The following is a 17,440-nucleotide window of genomic DNA, read 5'->3' as shown; positions in this document are numbered from 1 at the left end:
TAAGTAACAATGCAAGGTAAACACAGATATGACAGTTAACATGGAAGGTGTGTGGAATACGTCACTGGTTATAAAAAGGAAACTTTTCCTATGCAGTTTTTTTTTCATTATTCTTTATGAAAAAGTGTGAACATTCACTTCCATGATGGACTAAAGGAATACATTCAGATTTCTGAAAAACCCTTTTCTATTTGAAAATCTATGCTATTAGGAATATTTTGGACCTATTTTAACATCTAAAATACCATATATCACTTCTAAATACACAAGTAAATTAGAGTGGGAGAAAAAAAAAAAAAAGCAAGTTTGTGAGTTGGGAAGAAAGGAAAAAGGTTTCTGAATATCCCTACCCAAATCAAACAAACAAAAACCCCTTTGTCTCATGAATGCTATGAGATGGACAGTGGGGTGGCATATTAGGATCTCTGTTCTGGATTACATGGGTCCTAATACTTGGCCTCCTGAGTTCCAGATCCTGGCCCTAGCACCTTCAGGCAGTGTTGGCAGGCTAGCCAACCTGACATGCAAGCAGCAAGGTTGCCATGGGTCTTGACATTAATACACATCTGACACTGTGAAACACCAGAACTGGAGGTTGTTTTGTAGTTTTTCCTCCAGTTATAACTTAAGAGATAAAACAGGTGCCCTAGGCTAGCTGGGTGAGGCCTGTGTCCTTTCATTTCTTTGTGAATGCACTTCTACAGCCAGGAGATTGCAATCAAGTTCATACAAGCTTAAGATTCTTCTCCATCTCCAATATGCCCTGGCACCTCTCTCCAAACTGCACCTCCAAATCCAATACACCTTCCAATACATCTCCCTCGATATAAACCCATCTACCCATAAGCCTTGAAAGATGCAACATAGATATCCTATTAGGAAAAAAACCCGCAACATTTGCTAGCAAATTCAAACACAAAGTTTTCCAGCAGAAAGCACATCTGAGTAGCATTCATTTTAAAAACAAAATCACCGAGTGGAACAGGGAAAAGGAACCAAACTTCCATAACGCATGTGATCCATTTGCTACTTTGAGTAGCATGTAGAAAGACATGCACTTGCATGCATTTTTTCTTATTTCTACCTCCCCCAAAAATTACTAGAAAATATTTTCCTACTCATGCCATAACTGTAACAAACAGAGAGAGTGGTTTTATCCATACAACGTATTGAACAGTGACCAGTGCTGTTGCTAACTATTATTTCTACCTTTGCTCACTCCTTGTATCAGAAGGCAGTGATCTCACAGTAATCACACAGGCTATGCTGGAACAGTTAAGAATGTAAGCTTCATTTTCCAAGATAGGTTAGCAGGCACTACTACTTTGGTACACACAACATGATCAAAGGTGCACCAGAAAGGGAACTAACGCACTGACATAAACAGTGATTCCCTTCATGTTTTTCTGTTTTCCCTTCTCTCTCATATCAAAACAATGTGGTTCAATGGGATTGGAGATTTAATTATAAGATACACTGCCCAACACATATTTTCCATTCACATTATAACAGGAAAACCAAGGGTTTTTACAGGTTGAAAATGCTGTTTTGGCTCTCTTCCACTCTTCTGACAACTTCGGGACTCATTTATCATCTTCTACCCTTTCCTCGTCCCTCAGAGAACAGCAACAAGATGACAGATGAGGTTTCTCAGTGCACAAAAGCAAAATATGCCACTTAAAATTCTCATGATATAAAACAGAGTTAATTTTTTTGAAGTCAGTAAAAAGAAAAATCTATTTTTTCTTTAATGAAGTGTACAATTTGGGATAAACTTCATTAACAGCACAACACAGAACTCTGAAGAGAAGCAGCATTTTAAATATCAGAAAACAGGCTGAAAGAGAAGTGGTAGTGATTTCCCAGATTAATAATGCTTTTTATTAATAGTACTGCTTAAGATGACAGGTTCATTAAATCCAATTTATTAAGTGTCCACATAAATCTTTTTTTTTTTTTTTTTTAATACTCCAGAGGACCCGATGTTTACAACTTCACATTTCATTGCTTTGAGCTATAAAACAGGAGCATGTAATAGCAAATATCCCTCTAGCATATTCAATTCCTAATTTGTGAAGTCAGAAGGAATACTAGGATTACCTAAGCTTGGCCTCCTGTACATCAGTTTTGGGCTTCCCTGATTTAATTACTGGTTCAGTCCAGTAACCGTGATATTTTCTTTAAGAGAAACATAAACGCTGCTGCTTCACAGAACACAACCAACAGTCAGCCAGCAGCGGCACTACTTCTTGAGTTTCTTTTGAGCAGCCTTCTTCTTGACCATCTGTAGCCTCTTCATGGCATTGAGCTGCGATTCCTGAGAAGTCGGGCCTTTCAGGGAGGCTGACTGATTGCCGCTATCTGCTGTGGTTTTGCTTGCACTGCCCCCACTGTTACCCGCAGTCCCGCTGTTGCCATTCCCACCGCTCACCTGGATGCTGGTGCTCGGTGTGGTACTGCTGGGACTAGGGAGCCCTACTTTGCTGACGTTGTCGCTGCTTACCGAACGGCTAAGAGTGGTTTTCCCAAGCGTCAAAGGCGGAGGAGGTTTCAGCTGTACAGGGCTTGTGCTGTTGTTACCTGAAGCTATTTTTGACCCGAGTCCCGTTTTGGAAGTTGCCAACCCTGACAAACCCACAGGTTTCTGGTTGTTTGAAGAAGCTGCAGGTTTCCCGCTGGCGCTCTGTGCTGTTGATCCCAGTTTGGTAGTTGATGGATTGGCAGAGGAGGTTTTGGCTGCAAAGGCAGCCCATCCTGTAAGGCCACTGGTTGCTGAAGAGGAAACACTTGTACTGGCTGTGTTCCCCGAAACTGCTGCTGAGGTCTAAAATAAAGAAATCATTCTTATTATAGTAGCATTTATTTGTCTAACACATCACAGCAGGAATAGATTGAGCCCGTTTCAGTTCTTTTCCCAGGAACACCCAGTGGACAATATTTTGTCACTGGTCACTACAGTTAAAAAGCATTAACAGGAAAAGGAAAGGATGCAGATAAAGATAACTTTAAATTTCCCAGCCAAATAAAACCAGTAATACCTTCCTTCAGCCCCCTTTTTCTTTTTAAAATAAAGCTAGCAGCTTATCATATGGCATTGGGATCCCCCAACTTTTTTCACAGCTGTTCCCATCCAGGCAGCACAACAGCAAATACAACTTCAAACACAGATTAATTGCTTTGATTCCGAGTTACAGATGGGTTTTCCTAGGTAAGAGTCATCATTTGTTAGATTTGTTATTTATTATGCTGCTTCTGGTTTACCACCCTTAACCAACTTGCAACAACATCTATTAAATAACTTGGGGAATTAGAAGCATGAGACAACATATATTAGCCTCCTAAATTAGATCTCACAACATCAGCTGGGTTTCCCCGTTACCATAACAAGAAGCCTTCTAACTAACAAAAAATACAAATGGTACTTGACCACAAAGAGCAAATCATCTTTTATAGAATTATGAGGATTCCTACTTGTATAAAATACCATTAAAAAATTCCTGGAATAAATTCTGTTCACTGTTTTAACATAAAAGTACAGTCAACAGCTGGATGTTTTAGGGAGTTGATTTTTTCTTCCAGCTCTTTTAGGGCTAATGCAAAATCACTGTGCTATGGTACCACCTGCAGTATAGCAGACTTTCATTCATGGTTCCTGTGAGAAAAGATGGGTCTAACTTCAAAAAATATATGTAATCATGCAGTGGAATGTAAACTCTCCCTCTGAAAAATTTAAACTGCATTACCTTGACTTCTGTTCTCTTGAATGCCAGAAAAGTTGATGGGGTCTCAAGTTTCAACTTAATTTCTGGCTTCTTGACCAATGGATCTTTCACAGCTGGTGCAACTGAAACCACTGCTGGAGCGGGTTTTTGAGGTGGTTTTTGTGTCTTCTGAGCCTGTGTAGAAAAAAAAACAGCAACAACAGCTAGTTATAGGCTCCATAATGTAGACTGTTTTAAGAAAAAACACTAGCATTATCATATTGCAGTCTAGCCTTTACAATTTCAAGCCGAAAAGTGCCTCAGAAGTAAGGTAACAGACTAGAATTGTGGAGAACATAGTGAATACGGTACTGGGGACAGAATTCAGTCAAAAAGCCCTACTGAACAGGATTTTCAATTTCACTGTGGGGAGAGAGGCAGTGTTGATGCTTAGGGAACAGGAAAGCACTGTGCCATCACAGAAAGAAGGCAAAGACAGGGTGAACTTGAGGAAGACATGGACATGATCCAGCAGTATCGGGATGCAGGCTGTAGAAATTCTAAGAATTTGCAAGTAAAATGGTAGATTTCTTTATTATTATTATTATTATTATTTTTATTAAAAAAAAAGGATATGGGCATATGGAAGGAAAAATTTAAGTCACTGCAAAGGCTATCCTGTGCAATAATTGACCTCAAGCAAATACTCTGCTCAGTTCAGAGCCTGATGATAGTAGAATACTTTAGGTCCTCCAACATGCTTCCAAAGACATCTGCAGACTATAAGATATCCTCATGTATAAGAAATAACCTGCTCTGTTCAAATAGTGCTCATATTAGACAAAGAAATGACTCCTACCATTCTCTTCATCTGTCTGGTACAGCGGGCACAGTACCACACAAGTCGAGGATCATTCACTTCCTTGTCTGTCACCTGAGGTTTATGGCAATCCTGGTGGTAGAGATTATGGCACTCCTGACACTCCACTAGCTGATTCCCAGAAATAACTGTCATTTGCCTGCAGAGAAAATAGTTAAGAACAGATTATTGGAGAAAACACTTAAAGGATTATCCAATTGTTGCAAATGTTGCAAGGCTTAAGACGAAAACTAGAAGTATTTTTACTTTCACAAATATTTTGTGCCTGTGGCAAGTGAGCTACATCACCTTTTTTTCCCCTGTATGAGTAATAAATATTTTAGAAATTTGGAGTTTTTAGATTTTCACACAAGAATTTACATTAAAAAGTCCAGTATTATTAAACATGCATACATGACACTTCTTGTTTTCCTTTTTGATTTTTATATTAGAAATTAAAGTCTCACTGGGTTTTCTTCACCTAGGGATTTGAGATACCTCACTGTTTACCAATTATATGACTTCTTTATTATAGTAGCATCCAAAGGCCTAGCCTACTTTTGGATATTTTTGTTGTAAACTGTAGAGCAATACAGATAAAGAACAAATAATTTTGCACTGACAAGCATGTAAGAATGCTTTCTGCTAAAGGATTTTAAAGCATCACCATCCAAAATACACTACTTTGCAGGTGTTTTATTAGCCATCCTTTTGGTCCCTACAGACAGACACTTGGGATTTGAGATAATACCAGAATCATGGAAAGATGAAACAGAGAGGATTAACTGTGCAGCACTGCCTTGGAGCAAACACGTAAGCTGGTGATGAGGACTTAATTTTGCGTGGGTCTCTGGTGAAAGTAATCACGCTATATAAATGACAAATTAGTGATGTACACATGACTAGAAGTATGTCTGTGAGTTAGCCAAATACCAGTTTCCTAATGATTTCTTCTTTCAGATGACAAATCAGGCTATTTAATTGCTAAGCTGCTTTTGCTCATATCCCTGAGGAGCAGGTACCCAGGTAACCATGGAAACTCTATTTGTAGATGGGTACAGAAAGGTAATTCCTTATTTCTTTATATAACAGGAAAATGAAGTCTGAAGGTATTGTCCATATGGACACTAGAATGTTTTCTAAACATTTTTTCTCTTTTAAATGGGCTATTTAAAAAAAACAAAGAAAGAAACATTTCTGAAATTCCAGGGCCTATCATTTTAGATGCAGGATATTTCAAAAGCCATTTTGTTTGTTTATTATTCCTAAATAAATGGGGTCAGAACAAAGCTGTGATGTTTTAACCCCATGTCTCAAGGGATGAGACTTACCTTATTTGAAACTTACAAAGATAATCCCAGACTAAATAAAAAAACCTGAACTGTTCATGCCTGGAATCAAGTTAAACCAGCCTTGTTTTTAAATGATAGCTGTGAAACAAGCCTATCGACTTTTGACCTTCAGAAAACAAACAAGTATTCATAAAAATAAGGTTGTTCTTTCAATAACATTTAAAAAAAAATATATATATATATATAAAAAGAAGTTCAGTATTATCTGCAAATTGTTGTAATATTACTTCATATAACTGAGAATCCTTGTAGCTGTTGAGCCCTGTATTCCTATGATCTGCAAGCATTGAAGGGTGAAGTTATTTAAATATTCTCTCCTTCTTTGTGCCTACCTTGGTATAACAGAACAAGAAAAAATCACCATGGGCAAAGTTCAATACACCTGATAATTGTGCAAATACTTTTTACATTAGCAAATCCCAGAGAAATATTTAATGTCTTTACTTTGGTTTCTACATCTATTAAAAAAAGGAATAGTTAAAATTCAAATGCACTCTTTTGCATTTGTGAACTCACAGCTGGGGTCTTGTTGTCAACTTGTTTTCTTAAGCAATATAAGACATTTGGCTAAGAATAAAAAGAGAACCCCATGTACTCTACCACTGGACATGGTGTTTTCATTCACAACTGTTCACACACAAATATTAAAAGCTGTCAGTTTCCAAACGCTATTCATACCAGAGTTATTTTACAGAAGTATCTAGTGCTTTGTATATTTCATATGTACAGGGATGTCAGTATTTAGACTCGAGATGCACAGCCTCAGTAAGGGCTCCCATATTGACAGCTGAGAAGTAAGTAGTGGAATACAGTGGTAACAAATGTTGGATTTAGGAAGTATGAAGTGTGAGTGCTCTGAAAACAATCCTACCCAGCTTGAGCTGGAAATCAAGAACCAGAAGACATCAGTTCCAGCAGGTTTCACATAAAATGAAAACAAATCCCGAGTCTTGGATGACTGCTGCCATCCTTTTTCTATGGGTTGTTTTGTTCCTGCTGTGCTTCTCCCTTCCTCTGGCATCACCTTAATAGGAGCTATTTTATTAGTGCTATTGCAAGAAGGTAAAATTGAAAGATTTATTTCAGACTTCAAATGTTTGAACTGTTCTTCCTTTTTCAATGTCCATAATAAAAAGATTAAGAAATTGAACCAACACATGGGAATAAAGTGAAATCTCATCACTGCATAACTGGTTAACAGTATAATTAGCTGTAACAATGGAAATTTATCCTGTATGGACTGGATGCACCTCCTCATCTGCAAAACTGGAACAACCATGGAGATGACTGAAGAACAAAGTTAAACAGAACATGGCTTCCCAACTGGCTTAAGCTGAGCTAGAAAATAGTAATTAGTAATGCTACCAGGAATCTGGCCAGTCCCACCTTCTTCCTTGCCCTGGCCCCATGTTTTTGTATCCACATGTGTCAGCATAAGTACGCTCACTAAGTTGACTGAAATGTAAACCCACTGAAGAACCTGAGCGGAGAGCTGATCTAGAAGCTGATTCAGTTGATAACATGTTGGTGATACACCCCTAACTGGGACAAGGAAGGAGGTACAACTGGAAGAGCCAAACAGTTCCTTTTGGCAGCAGTGGGGATTTACGGGGATATAAATCATCTGTGAAACCAAATCCTGATTCAAGTTATTTGATCCCAGGGTGAATATTTGAAAGTGTATTTTTTAATATTTGTTAACATGAGATGTCTTGTTAAGAGAATGTTGCTATGATCCATTTTATAAGCCCTTGCTGAAAAGTGAAAAAGAACCCATCTTGATTGCAAGACTGAAGATATATTTACAGGGTTAACTGAAAAACATGGTCGTGTGTAAAGTAATGCCAAATTATTATGAAGATGGGAGCAACACATACAGAACTCATAACACCACCAAAAATACACTCAGAAGAGAACAGATTTTCTAGAATGTTGCTTGGTATTAGCTATTAATATTTGAACTTGTTTTCCAATACTTAAATCAGTATTTGTTATACTAGGTTTGATATCTTGTTTATTTATTTTTTTATTTCTCATGTCCTCTTTCCCAAAAAAGAAAAGTAGCTTCTCGTTACAGGCTCAATTTTCAAGCAACCATTCTTGTTCATAAAGGGTGCTTAAATGTACTAATTTTGCATATGTGCTTAAGCGATTTCCAGTACAAAATCTACAGGTAGCATTAACTAAATAGTACACAGACAAAACCAAACAGAAGCACAGACACAATTGCAATGAAGCAGTGTTGACTTACCTGCAAACAACACAGGCCAAACCCATTTCCATAGCAAAATCATCAGCACTGGTTTCCTCAAAGCTAGATAAGTCAGGCATGGATAAATCTTTACTCGTCTGAACTGTAATAGGAGAGGAACGAGCCTCTTGCTTCTCAAGCCTGGGCTTCTTTGGCATATCAGCTCCTTCCACAGTATCTGCTTTTACCTATCACAGACACAGAATGTGAAAACACAGAAACCTAATGGATCTTATTAAAATGAGAAAATGATTGGAACAATTAGCTTAGCAGTATAAGACAGGGTACTTTATACAGCACACCCAGAGCATGTTTTCTTTAGATACATTTTCTCCAAAATATTTATGACCTAGGAGCTCAAGTCCACTTTTTGTACTTCACCTCAAAATCCTCAAGAAATCCTCAGGAAACCCCCATTTCAGGTTGACACATTTTATTAACCTGTTATTATTGCTACATTTAAAACATTCACTTGTCCCAAGACCTATACTGAATTGCCTAAGTGACAACATGATTGGATAAGGCAGCTCCTAGGCTCATAGCTATGCACAATTACTGAGAGCTGAGTTACACAGATTACACAGAAAAAGGGAGTTTACATGTAAAACACTTCAAATTTGTTAGCGGAGTTATGTCAACAGGAAACAAAAATAAGACTCACTTTATCAGAAGATTTCTTTTCTGTTTCTTTCTTCACCTTTTCTGATGCAGTGGGCTTGCCATTGTTGTTGCCAGAAGGCAAACTAGAAGCAGCTTTAGGCTCTTGCTTACTGGAAATAGGTTTGGTAACAGATACTTTTGGTTGTTCTACTTCCTAAAAACAGAAACAAAAGTTGAAGGCAAGTTACTTGCAAGTTTGCAGTTAGTTACATCACAGTATCACACAATGCTGTTTACTCATACATTATTTTTTTTTTTTGTATAGCCAAAATTTTTTGGATATATCTTAAATCTTTTTATATCACAGCCACAAATTAATGTTTCAGCTGCAGTTAGTTACTAAACCACTCACCTTCCAGAGGAAAAGATGCTTCTTATCTAAAGACAGATCCTCTTTGGAACATTAATTATTTTTTTTTCTGTTTTTAAAATTCAAAGGGACAATGAACACAAAATTTAGGTAGTTCTGAAGACTGAATATATGCTGAAAACGTAAGTTGACATCTGATGTCACCAGATATCAATACTTCATTCCCTGATGAAGGAAAATCTTAATCTCAGTTCATATTCACCTACCAGGCTAATAATTTAGATCTCAACAGAAATCAATAGATCTTCTTCGTGATGCCTTCATGTGAGCAATGGATAATAAGTGAGCCTGTAAATGAGTGATTAATCACAGCAATGTGTATGAGAAAGGTATCCCTCCAGCTTGGTAAAAGTGAATAATTCTCTGCTGTGCGCTGGGATGAGCCCTGAGCTTAAGCCCCACAAAGCATACTGACTTTCTGTTGCATGCAATCAAACAGATTTCTTCCTCTGGCTGTCATAACCCCATGCTCCTTGCTCTGTTTTTGGACACCACTGTCAACCAGAAACTAATCCTACAGCCTGAGAATGCAGGGGAAGGAATTCTTGTACTTTTTTTTTTTTTCTCCATTTCTGAGCTTTGCGGTCCAGCTGATACTGGAGACACAAGGAAAAGAGGAGAACAAAAGATTTCTTTCTCTGGGCTGAGCCCCAGTCTCACCTGATGTTGGGTGACTGCCTGTTGAACTGTTATTAGAACTGGCTTTCCAACCCCATCTGCAGTATTGGGGCAGGCTGCACAGGGGAGAGGTGGAGTCCCCATCCCTGGGCATGCTTAAGAGATGGGTGGATGTGCCATTAACAGGTACGGTTTAGGGACGGTACCCAGTACATCAGGTTGGTGGTTGGGTTCCATCCTGAAGGTCTTTTCCAGCCCAGATGATTCTGTGATTATGCTCCCACTTTAAACTACAAACCAACGTATGCTGTAGCAGTAATAGTGCCTTTTAGATGTTTTGGAACCATGTACATGCAGAAACACAATATTCCTAGTGTACCAGCATACGGACCATCATTACAACACCCCAGGTTGACTTGTTGGCATCTTAAGGGTGAACACGCCCTCATTATCCATATGGCAGTACATGGCAACAGTAGGATGTCCCTGCTTGATTATTTTCATATGCTAATCTCAGATTCAAATATTCTCTCTAGCAGGTGTTTAGTGATTTTCAGTAGATGAAAAAATCATGCTTTTATATATGATGGTGATGCTTTTGGCCAACAAGTCATTTACACTTCAGACCATTTGGGATTTTTTTCACTCTTATATGACTTCATCAATAATATTGAGAAAAGAGATCCAGTTTTATCAGTAAACAGCTTTTTGTTTAATATTTATCTGTTTACAAAAATGTCTGCATTTTAAGGAGCTTTTAACTTTGATCATAACTGGAAAAATATAATTTTGATTCACCTTTGATAGCTTGTACAATAGCTTATCATGAAAAATGCCAAAGCCAACATAGAAGTAAACACAAGAAGTACCATTACAAAGTCATGACACTCGCGCTGTAGTACGGAATAGCCCTTTTACAGATCTGGATATACCAAGAAGGTAAAGAGATCTTTTTTCATTAACTGCAATTAATTAAATGAATTATGTTGTATAAAAAGGGAACAATGAATTTAAACATTATATAATTTAAACATTTAAACATTATATAATTACTCTTAATTTTTCCTTAGTTGCTGATTCTCTTAACTCTTCAGCTGTAAAAGGTGAACTAGGAATAGGTGGAGCTTTTACAAGGCATATAAAAATGACGCATGCTGTCTAATATTAATACCTTCTGAGATGGACGATAGCTTGAGTCTGTTCCTCTGGCCAAAGACTCATCAAGAAGCGCTTTCAGCTTTTCAGCAGAATCCTTACTCTTCGAATGCAAGAAGCCCAGGGCTTTCAGAAAAATAGGATCGAGCTCCAAGTTCACTGTAGCAGCCATAGTGTTGTCTTTGTAGGAAGGAAAAATAAAATAAAATAAAAAAAAGAACTTAATTCATACAGAGCATAAGTCAAACAGCATGTGGCTAACTATGTTGTGTAAGACTTTTTTTTTGTCCAAAATAAAATTATATTAAAACACAGCAAGGGTAATATGTGAATTAATTATCATTAGAAGATGACTGATTGTGAACTTAAGAGTTGCAGAACTTGACTTTGGCTTTATGTCTGAAGTGATGTCAGATTTCATTCTTTGCAATACCTGAGTTACAAAACCTAAACTCACCATCCTTACACAAATAGAGCAAGTATTCCTTATTCTTCATATTCCATACATGCAGAATATTGAAATGAATGCAAAATAAGCAAAAATTTCAAGAAAAGCAATTACTACACTTCTTGTTTGAAGATGCATATACAGGGAGTTTTATCTAATTGTTCACTTAAGAACAAAGAAAAATCTGACAGAATAATTCACTTCTGAAACTTCTGAGAACAGCTCACTATAACATACAACATAGAAATATAAAATAGCTTGCATGTAATGTTATTTATTTACTAAAATCTGAAAAATATACTGTCGATTTTTAAATTTAGTTGGAACAGATCAAAAATATAAACTTAAGTTGTGACTTAGCCAAGTTCCCTTGTGACAGCCTAGGTTTTCATATCAAGAAACTAGCCAGAGCTCTAAGATACCACACTGCCTATGTCTACATCAATGCCTATGCCAATAGAATAAAGTGAGGAAAAGGATAGAATGAATTAAAAAAAATAAAAGGTTGCTTCATAGCAATAGTATCTTGCACTCTGGAGCTTTGTCTGTCAATTTCTCTAACAAAAGGTCTAAGGGGACTGCACTTGCATCAGAAATTCTCCCTACAAAGAAAGATGCTTGCTAACTTAATTGGTAATTAACAATCATAAACTTGAGGAGAAAAACACTGAAAGAGAAGTTTCCTGCTGTTTTCCAAAACAGATACGCACAATTCTTATTAATCCCTTCAAATCTCACTTTGTCAGGGTATTTCATTTCTTATACAATAATCCAGAAGATGTTCTTGAAAGAACTTTCATCAGTTCTGCTCAAAAGCAGTGCCTGGACATTTTTTTCAGCTGGAGCCTCCAAGGTTTTGACTGAAGAATTCCTTTTGATATTCCAGGCAGTGAACTTTTACCTCTCTGGCCAATGCACCAGGCAGCAGCAGTCTGCTCCCTCAGCACTTGCCTAGAAGTCTCCAGGAACCTTTATCTCATGCTGGGCTTTCACGAGACACCAGAGAATCACTCTACTGAGATCATCAAGGAGTTCAACATACAGTAGACTTCATAGGGATTTTATCAATGGACCCAGCAGAGAGTTAAGAATCCTCTTCAAGAACCTGTTCTCTATTCCTTAATCTACTTGTCAAATCATTTTCCAGTGGCCGCAGAACTTCTACTAGAAAGTACTATACACCACTAACTGTTTTTCCACTGATCAAGCAGAGACTACAGTACATGCCTCATCGATACAACTCAGTCTCTCTCTGATGTTTACAAAAAGCAAAATCAGTGTGTGTGGAAAGCACGCTTTTTTTTTTTTTTTTTACGCATATACCTCTATTAAAATTTCTGGCTGTTCCTGAGCTCTGTGGTTAAGTTACCTGTTCCATTTCTCTGCTCTGCGAATACGGCTTCCAGATTTCAGTACCACAGTCTTAAATTAGGACTGCTACACCCTCTATTGTACATAAACTGTAGAATTAAGACACCAACTACAGATAATTAGAAAAATTCCCCGATTAAAAACAACAAAAAAAACACACAACCTTCAGCTACTTTTCTGGGAATATATACATGTACATAAGGAAGATGTAGCCTCAACAGTCATTAGCAGCCAATTCAGTACGCTTGTAGAATTTAGAGAACAAGAGTAAGCAAGACAATTCCATTATTATCTTTTGGAAGGTAATGCTTCCCAAATTTATTTTGAGCACTAGCTTTTTAAAGACTTCTGTTGTTAAGAAATGGTTGAAAACCAGATTTAAAAGTGTTTCTTGTACTTATTTTTTCATCGGTGTATGAAATTGCAACAATTCTTTCTCTGTTCTCAAGGGTAAATTATAATAACATCATAGGCCACCGCAATTATAACCAAAACATCAATAGAAATTTCTCATGAGAAGAGAGGGAACTGGGCTTATTAAACAGTTCAAATATGCCTTAATTTGAAATTTGGTATTCAGTTTAGGCAGATTTTTAAATTTGAAAATGTATATTTCTAAATTACAGATGGTAAGTGTATCTAATGGAAAGATGAACACACCAATAGCTGTCTTTAAAATGGAATAATTTGAAAAAAATGAATGGATAACAACTATCAAGGACTAACACTAGTGATTTCAAAAAATCTGCTTTGAAAGCAGCCCTTTCCAGTTATTTACACACAAGATCAGTAGTTTGATATTTATAAAGCTCAGATCCAATTACACTCATTCATGCTTTCTTTCACAAACTGCTGGTGAAGTCAGTATATAGCAACGTAATAGTTTTGGAGCAAGTAAAATGCAGCGTTTTATTAATAATGCCATAGGTGACTCTGGGCAAGAGCACTCTGACTTTCTTGCTGAAGTGGAATCTTTGTACAGAAAATAATTAAAATGCTGTTTCGGAGAAAGCAATAGGAAAGAAGTGAATATGACACTTTGCATAGCAGTTTAATTATGCTGCTGCAACATCAGAGGGCTTCGTTAAAATCCTTGGACCCAGGGCAGACATGGTTTTGCACATGCAGCAGGAACTGAACAGAACACGTAGGCGACCTGCAGAGCAGGGTCAAGAGCTCGAACGCACCCTCTAGCAAGCAAGCATTACACCATTAGTCTAGCCCTTAAACCACCCTTCTCAACTTATGTCTCACTATCCTGGAAGAGGTGTTTGATGACAGATGGAGAAGACCAAATGTACAGTAACAACATACTCCTGAGATATAAGAAACCCTTCTAGGGTGGATAATCACTGAAAACCTTCCAGTGTGGACTACACTAAATAGTTCTACGGGAAAAGCTCTATGGGGAAAAATGGCAATTGAGTAGGTTGTTATTCTCAGTGTCTAGGAATATTTTAATCTCTCATTTCTAGACTGAGCTATTGTCTTATGCCAAAAATCACAGAAAATTAATTGAGCACTATACAGAATACATGGTCTTTCAACTTAACAGTGAACCTTTCCGGGGTATTACAGCCCTTTCCTTTGTCACCTACTGTTTTGCGTGCCTATACACGTATTATTCATCGTCACTTTCAGTTAAATGGATCCGACTACATGACATTTTGAGGTACGGTCATATTGCCTTATTTTCGTCAGTCTGTTCTGAACTCCTATTTCTATTATTTTCTAAGACAATTGAGCACACTTTTCCATTCATTTTGCAGCGGTATTTTCAAACCCACTCTTTGTAAACTCAGCTATATTTACGTTTTCCACTGACACTGATTGCTAAAAGGAGGACTTTCACTCACATCCTTTTCAGCTACCTTCAACACCTGCAGTAGTTAACTTAAAACCCAATAATACGGAGCAGCAGCACAAAATCCCTTTCAGTGTGCTACTCTGTGTTTATCAATAATTAATTTTACACGCCACCAAAACATCAATTCATCCTTCCTTCCCGCCCTTGGATTTTTCTGTTCCTCAGGAATTTCTTTCTTCCTGCAGAAATCTAACAACTGTGACAGTGGCAGGTTTTGCATATTCACCAGCAATATTTTTTCAAATCACTCTCACATTTAATGCAGCTCTTGATGAAGTAGATCAAGGAAAGCAGGAAAAACTGAACTTCTATCTTCGGTTTTTGTTTCAGTATCTTAATCAGGATTTGATTCATGACAACATAATTTCACAGTCATCTCCCACGAGGGAGATTTCAAAACTCACACACTTTAGCAGTCCAGACAACTGTATTAATCAGAACACTTGGGTTAATCAGTTCTTATTTGTGTGACATCTTATCCAAAGAATTTTAGAAGGCTGGAATAAAGTCTTCCATTATGGAGTTAGTAGCACAGTGATCTTTCATTTTATATTCTATTCTACAGTGTGTTTTATATCGTACTTTTAAATTAATATTTCAATTTATCACAGTAACCTGCTTGTCTGACATTTCTATGATTACACCATTGCCTTATATTTACTGCTTCCTACTTCTCATAAACGATACATCAGTTAAGAAACAGAGAATGACATGGGTTTGGCTGGGTTAGAGTTAATTTTTTTTGGTAGAGGCTCTTGTGACGCCGTGTTTTGGATTTTTGATTAAAATAGCGGTGATAACACACCGATGTTTGCAGTTGTTGCAGAGCACTGCTCACCCAGAGCCAAGAGCTGTTCAGCTCCTTGCACTGCCCTGCCAGCGAGGGGCTGGGGTGCAGCTGGAGCAGCTGGCCAAGGCTGATCAAAGGGATGTCCCTTGCCACGTGGTGCCACGCTCAGCAGTAACAGTTGGCATAAAGAAGCAAGAAGGAGGGGATGTTCAGAGTGACCATGTTTGTCTTCCCAAGAAGCCGTTTCCCTTGATGAGCTCTGCTTTCCTGCAAGTGGCTGAGCACCTGCCAGCTGATGGGGAGTAGCGAATGAGTTCCTTGTTTTGCTTTGCTTGCGTGCTCGGCTTTTGCTTTATCTAGTGAACTATCCATACCTCAACCCGTGACTTCGTGCACTCCTACCTCTCTGATTCTCTCCCCGATCCCACCTGGGGAGAGCAAGCGAGCAGCTGGGTGGTGCTCAGCTGCCTGCTGGGCTAAAGCACAAAATTGAATCAATCCTTCTGCTTGGAAGGGGACCGATGGGGCCAGCCTGTGCAGCCCCCTGCTCTAAGCAATTCCAATAATGAATTCAGAGCAGCTCACTCAAGACATTGGCTTCCTTCATGGTCCTTCCATGGGTGGAAGGAGTGAGGCTGGCCAGCCTGTAGTCCTCTGAATTGTTCTTCTTGCCCTTTTTGCTAATGAATACAAGACTTGCCTTGCTCCAGTCTTAGGGAACCTTCCCCAGTCTCATGACCTTTCCAAGACAACAGTGAGTGGCTTCATTATGCTACCACCCGCTCTCAGCACCCCTCAATGCAGTGCATCCAGGTGCGTGGGCGTATCAGGCAATCAGTCCACACTTCAATCCTCTCCTAGTTCCTCTTCTCCTCAAACACTGCCTTGCTGCAGAAAGGCCTGGGAGGCCACACTGTAGTCTGGGGCACAGCTGACATTGATGCCTCTGCCTCACTTAAGTCTGCTGTCAGTGAGTCACCCACCCCGTTCAGCAGCTGCACCGTATTTAACTTGTGCATTCTTTTCCTGACAATCACACAAAAGCATCTCGTTGCCATTAATATTTCTTCCTAGTTTTGAATCTAGTTTAGCTTTGGCCTTCCTAGTACCATCCTCAAACACCTCAGCAAAATTTTTATATTCCTCCTTTGCAGCCTGTCTCCACACTCACCTCCTGTACATTTCCCTTTTTGCACTTGAGCCCTGTCATGAGCTCCCTGTTCAATAAAGTTCTTCTGTTGTATCTTCCCTTTCTACAAACTGCTTTTGCTCTCCAGGATAGTTCTGCTGCCACAAGAACCAATTTTATCAGAGCATTTATTCAAGTAGATGAGACACCCATACCTGTGGGACTGAAATACGCTCATCTCTGCTACCATGAGGCTTCAATACAGAAACAGCCTTGAGGATGCTGCTTAAACGGATGCCACTGCTCACTGATTCAAATTGCTGGCATAATGGTTATATCTATATTATTGTCTTTGCCTTTTCCTGTATCTCTGCTCACCGAGCCTCAGCAGGTGCGCAGACACCCGTGATCCCGGTGGCAGAGCCCAACTTTGGCTACAGCCCAACCTCTGAGCGGCTTCCACCGAAGCCCCAGCACCATAAACTTCTCCCTCACGTTCCCTTGAGGAAAGAAAGGGATCTCCCCGATCCACAGCGCCTCAAACCGCACCGTTTAACAGAATAAGCCCTCCCCCCACACACACAGCTGAGGCGCCTACCCCACAGCGCCCGCACCCCCATCCTACCTGCCGGGCCCCGCGGCCGGTCCAGCAGCAATTATAGACACCCCCCTTCTTCTCCTCCTTCTCCAGAGTCCTTGTGACACCCCCAAAAAACGGGAGGACCCCCCAAAAAAAAGAGAATGAGGGAGGCCGGGGCGGAGTGCGTGTGCGGGCGCCCCCTCAGCACCTCCCCTCCCCCCGCCCTCCCGTCAGAGCGCAGGGCCCGCTGCGCGCGCAGCGCGGGGAGGCGGGAAGGGGCGGGAACGCG

General features: G+C 39.2%; 1 protein-coding gene across 1 annotated transcript; it reads right to left on the bottom strand.

The window, feature by feature from the left end:
- Positions 1–1,463: 1,463 nt before the first annotated feature.
- On the bottom strand, positions 1,464–17,370 carry INTS12 (integrator complex subunit 12). The gene is made up of 7 exons (XM_082760187.1): positions 17,197–17,370; positions 10,983–11,146; positions 8,825–8,977; positions 8,164–8,351; positions 4,561–4,720; positions 3,744–3,896; positions 1,464–2,824 (listed from the first exon to the last, which is right to left on the bottom strand). The coding sequence occupies exons 2-7, from the start codon at positions 11,136–11,138 to the stop codon at positions 2,243–2,245; spliced, it is 1,392 nt and encodes a 463-aa protein (XP_082616313.1). The 5' UTR covers positions 11,139–11,146; positions 17,197–17,370; the 3' UTR covers positions 1,464–2,242.
- Positions 17,371–17,440: the final 70 nt, after the last annotated feature.

This window comes from Aythya marila (assembly GCF_965140915.1).
Source record: "Aythya marila genome assembly, chromosome: 4".
Lineage (NCBI taxonomy): Eukaryota > Metazoa > Chordata > Aves > Anseriformes > Anatidae > Aythya > Aythya marila.
This window is presented reverse-complemented; position numbering and strand designations above follow the sequence as displayed.

Bases quoted from the DNA above. Each gene is read 5' to 3' on its own strand.
- INTS12 (XM_082760187.1), bottom strand. From the start codon at position 11,138: ATGGCTGCTACAGTGAACTTGGAGCTCGATCCTATTTTTCTGAAAGCC. The intron at 8,978-10,982 runs GTATTAATATTA...TTCTGTTTTTAG, and splicing joins GCTATCGTCCATCTCAGAAG to GAAGTAGAACAACCAAAAGT. The intron at 8,352-8,824 runs GTGAGTCTTATT...TGTCTGTGATAG, and splicing joins AAAAGAAATCTTCTGATAAA to GTAAAAGCAGATACTGTGGA.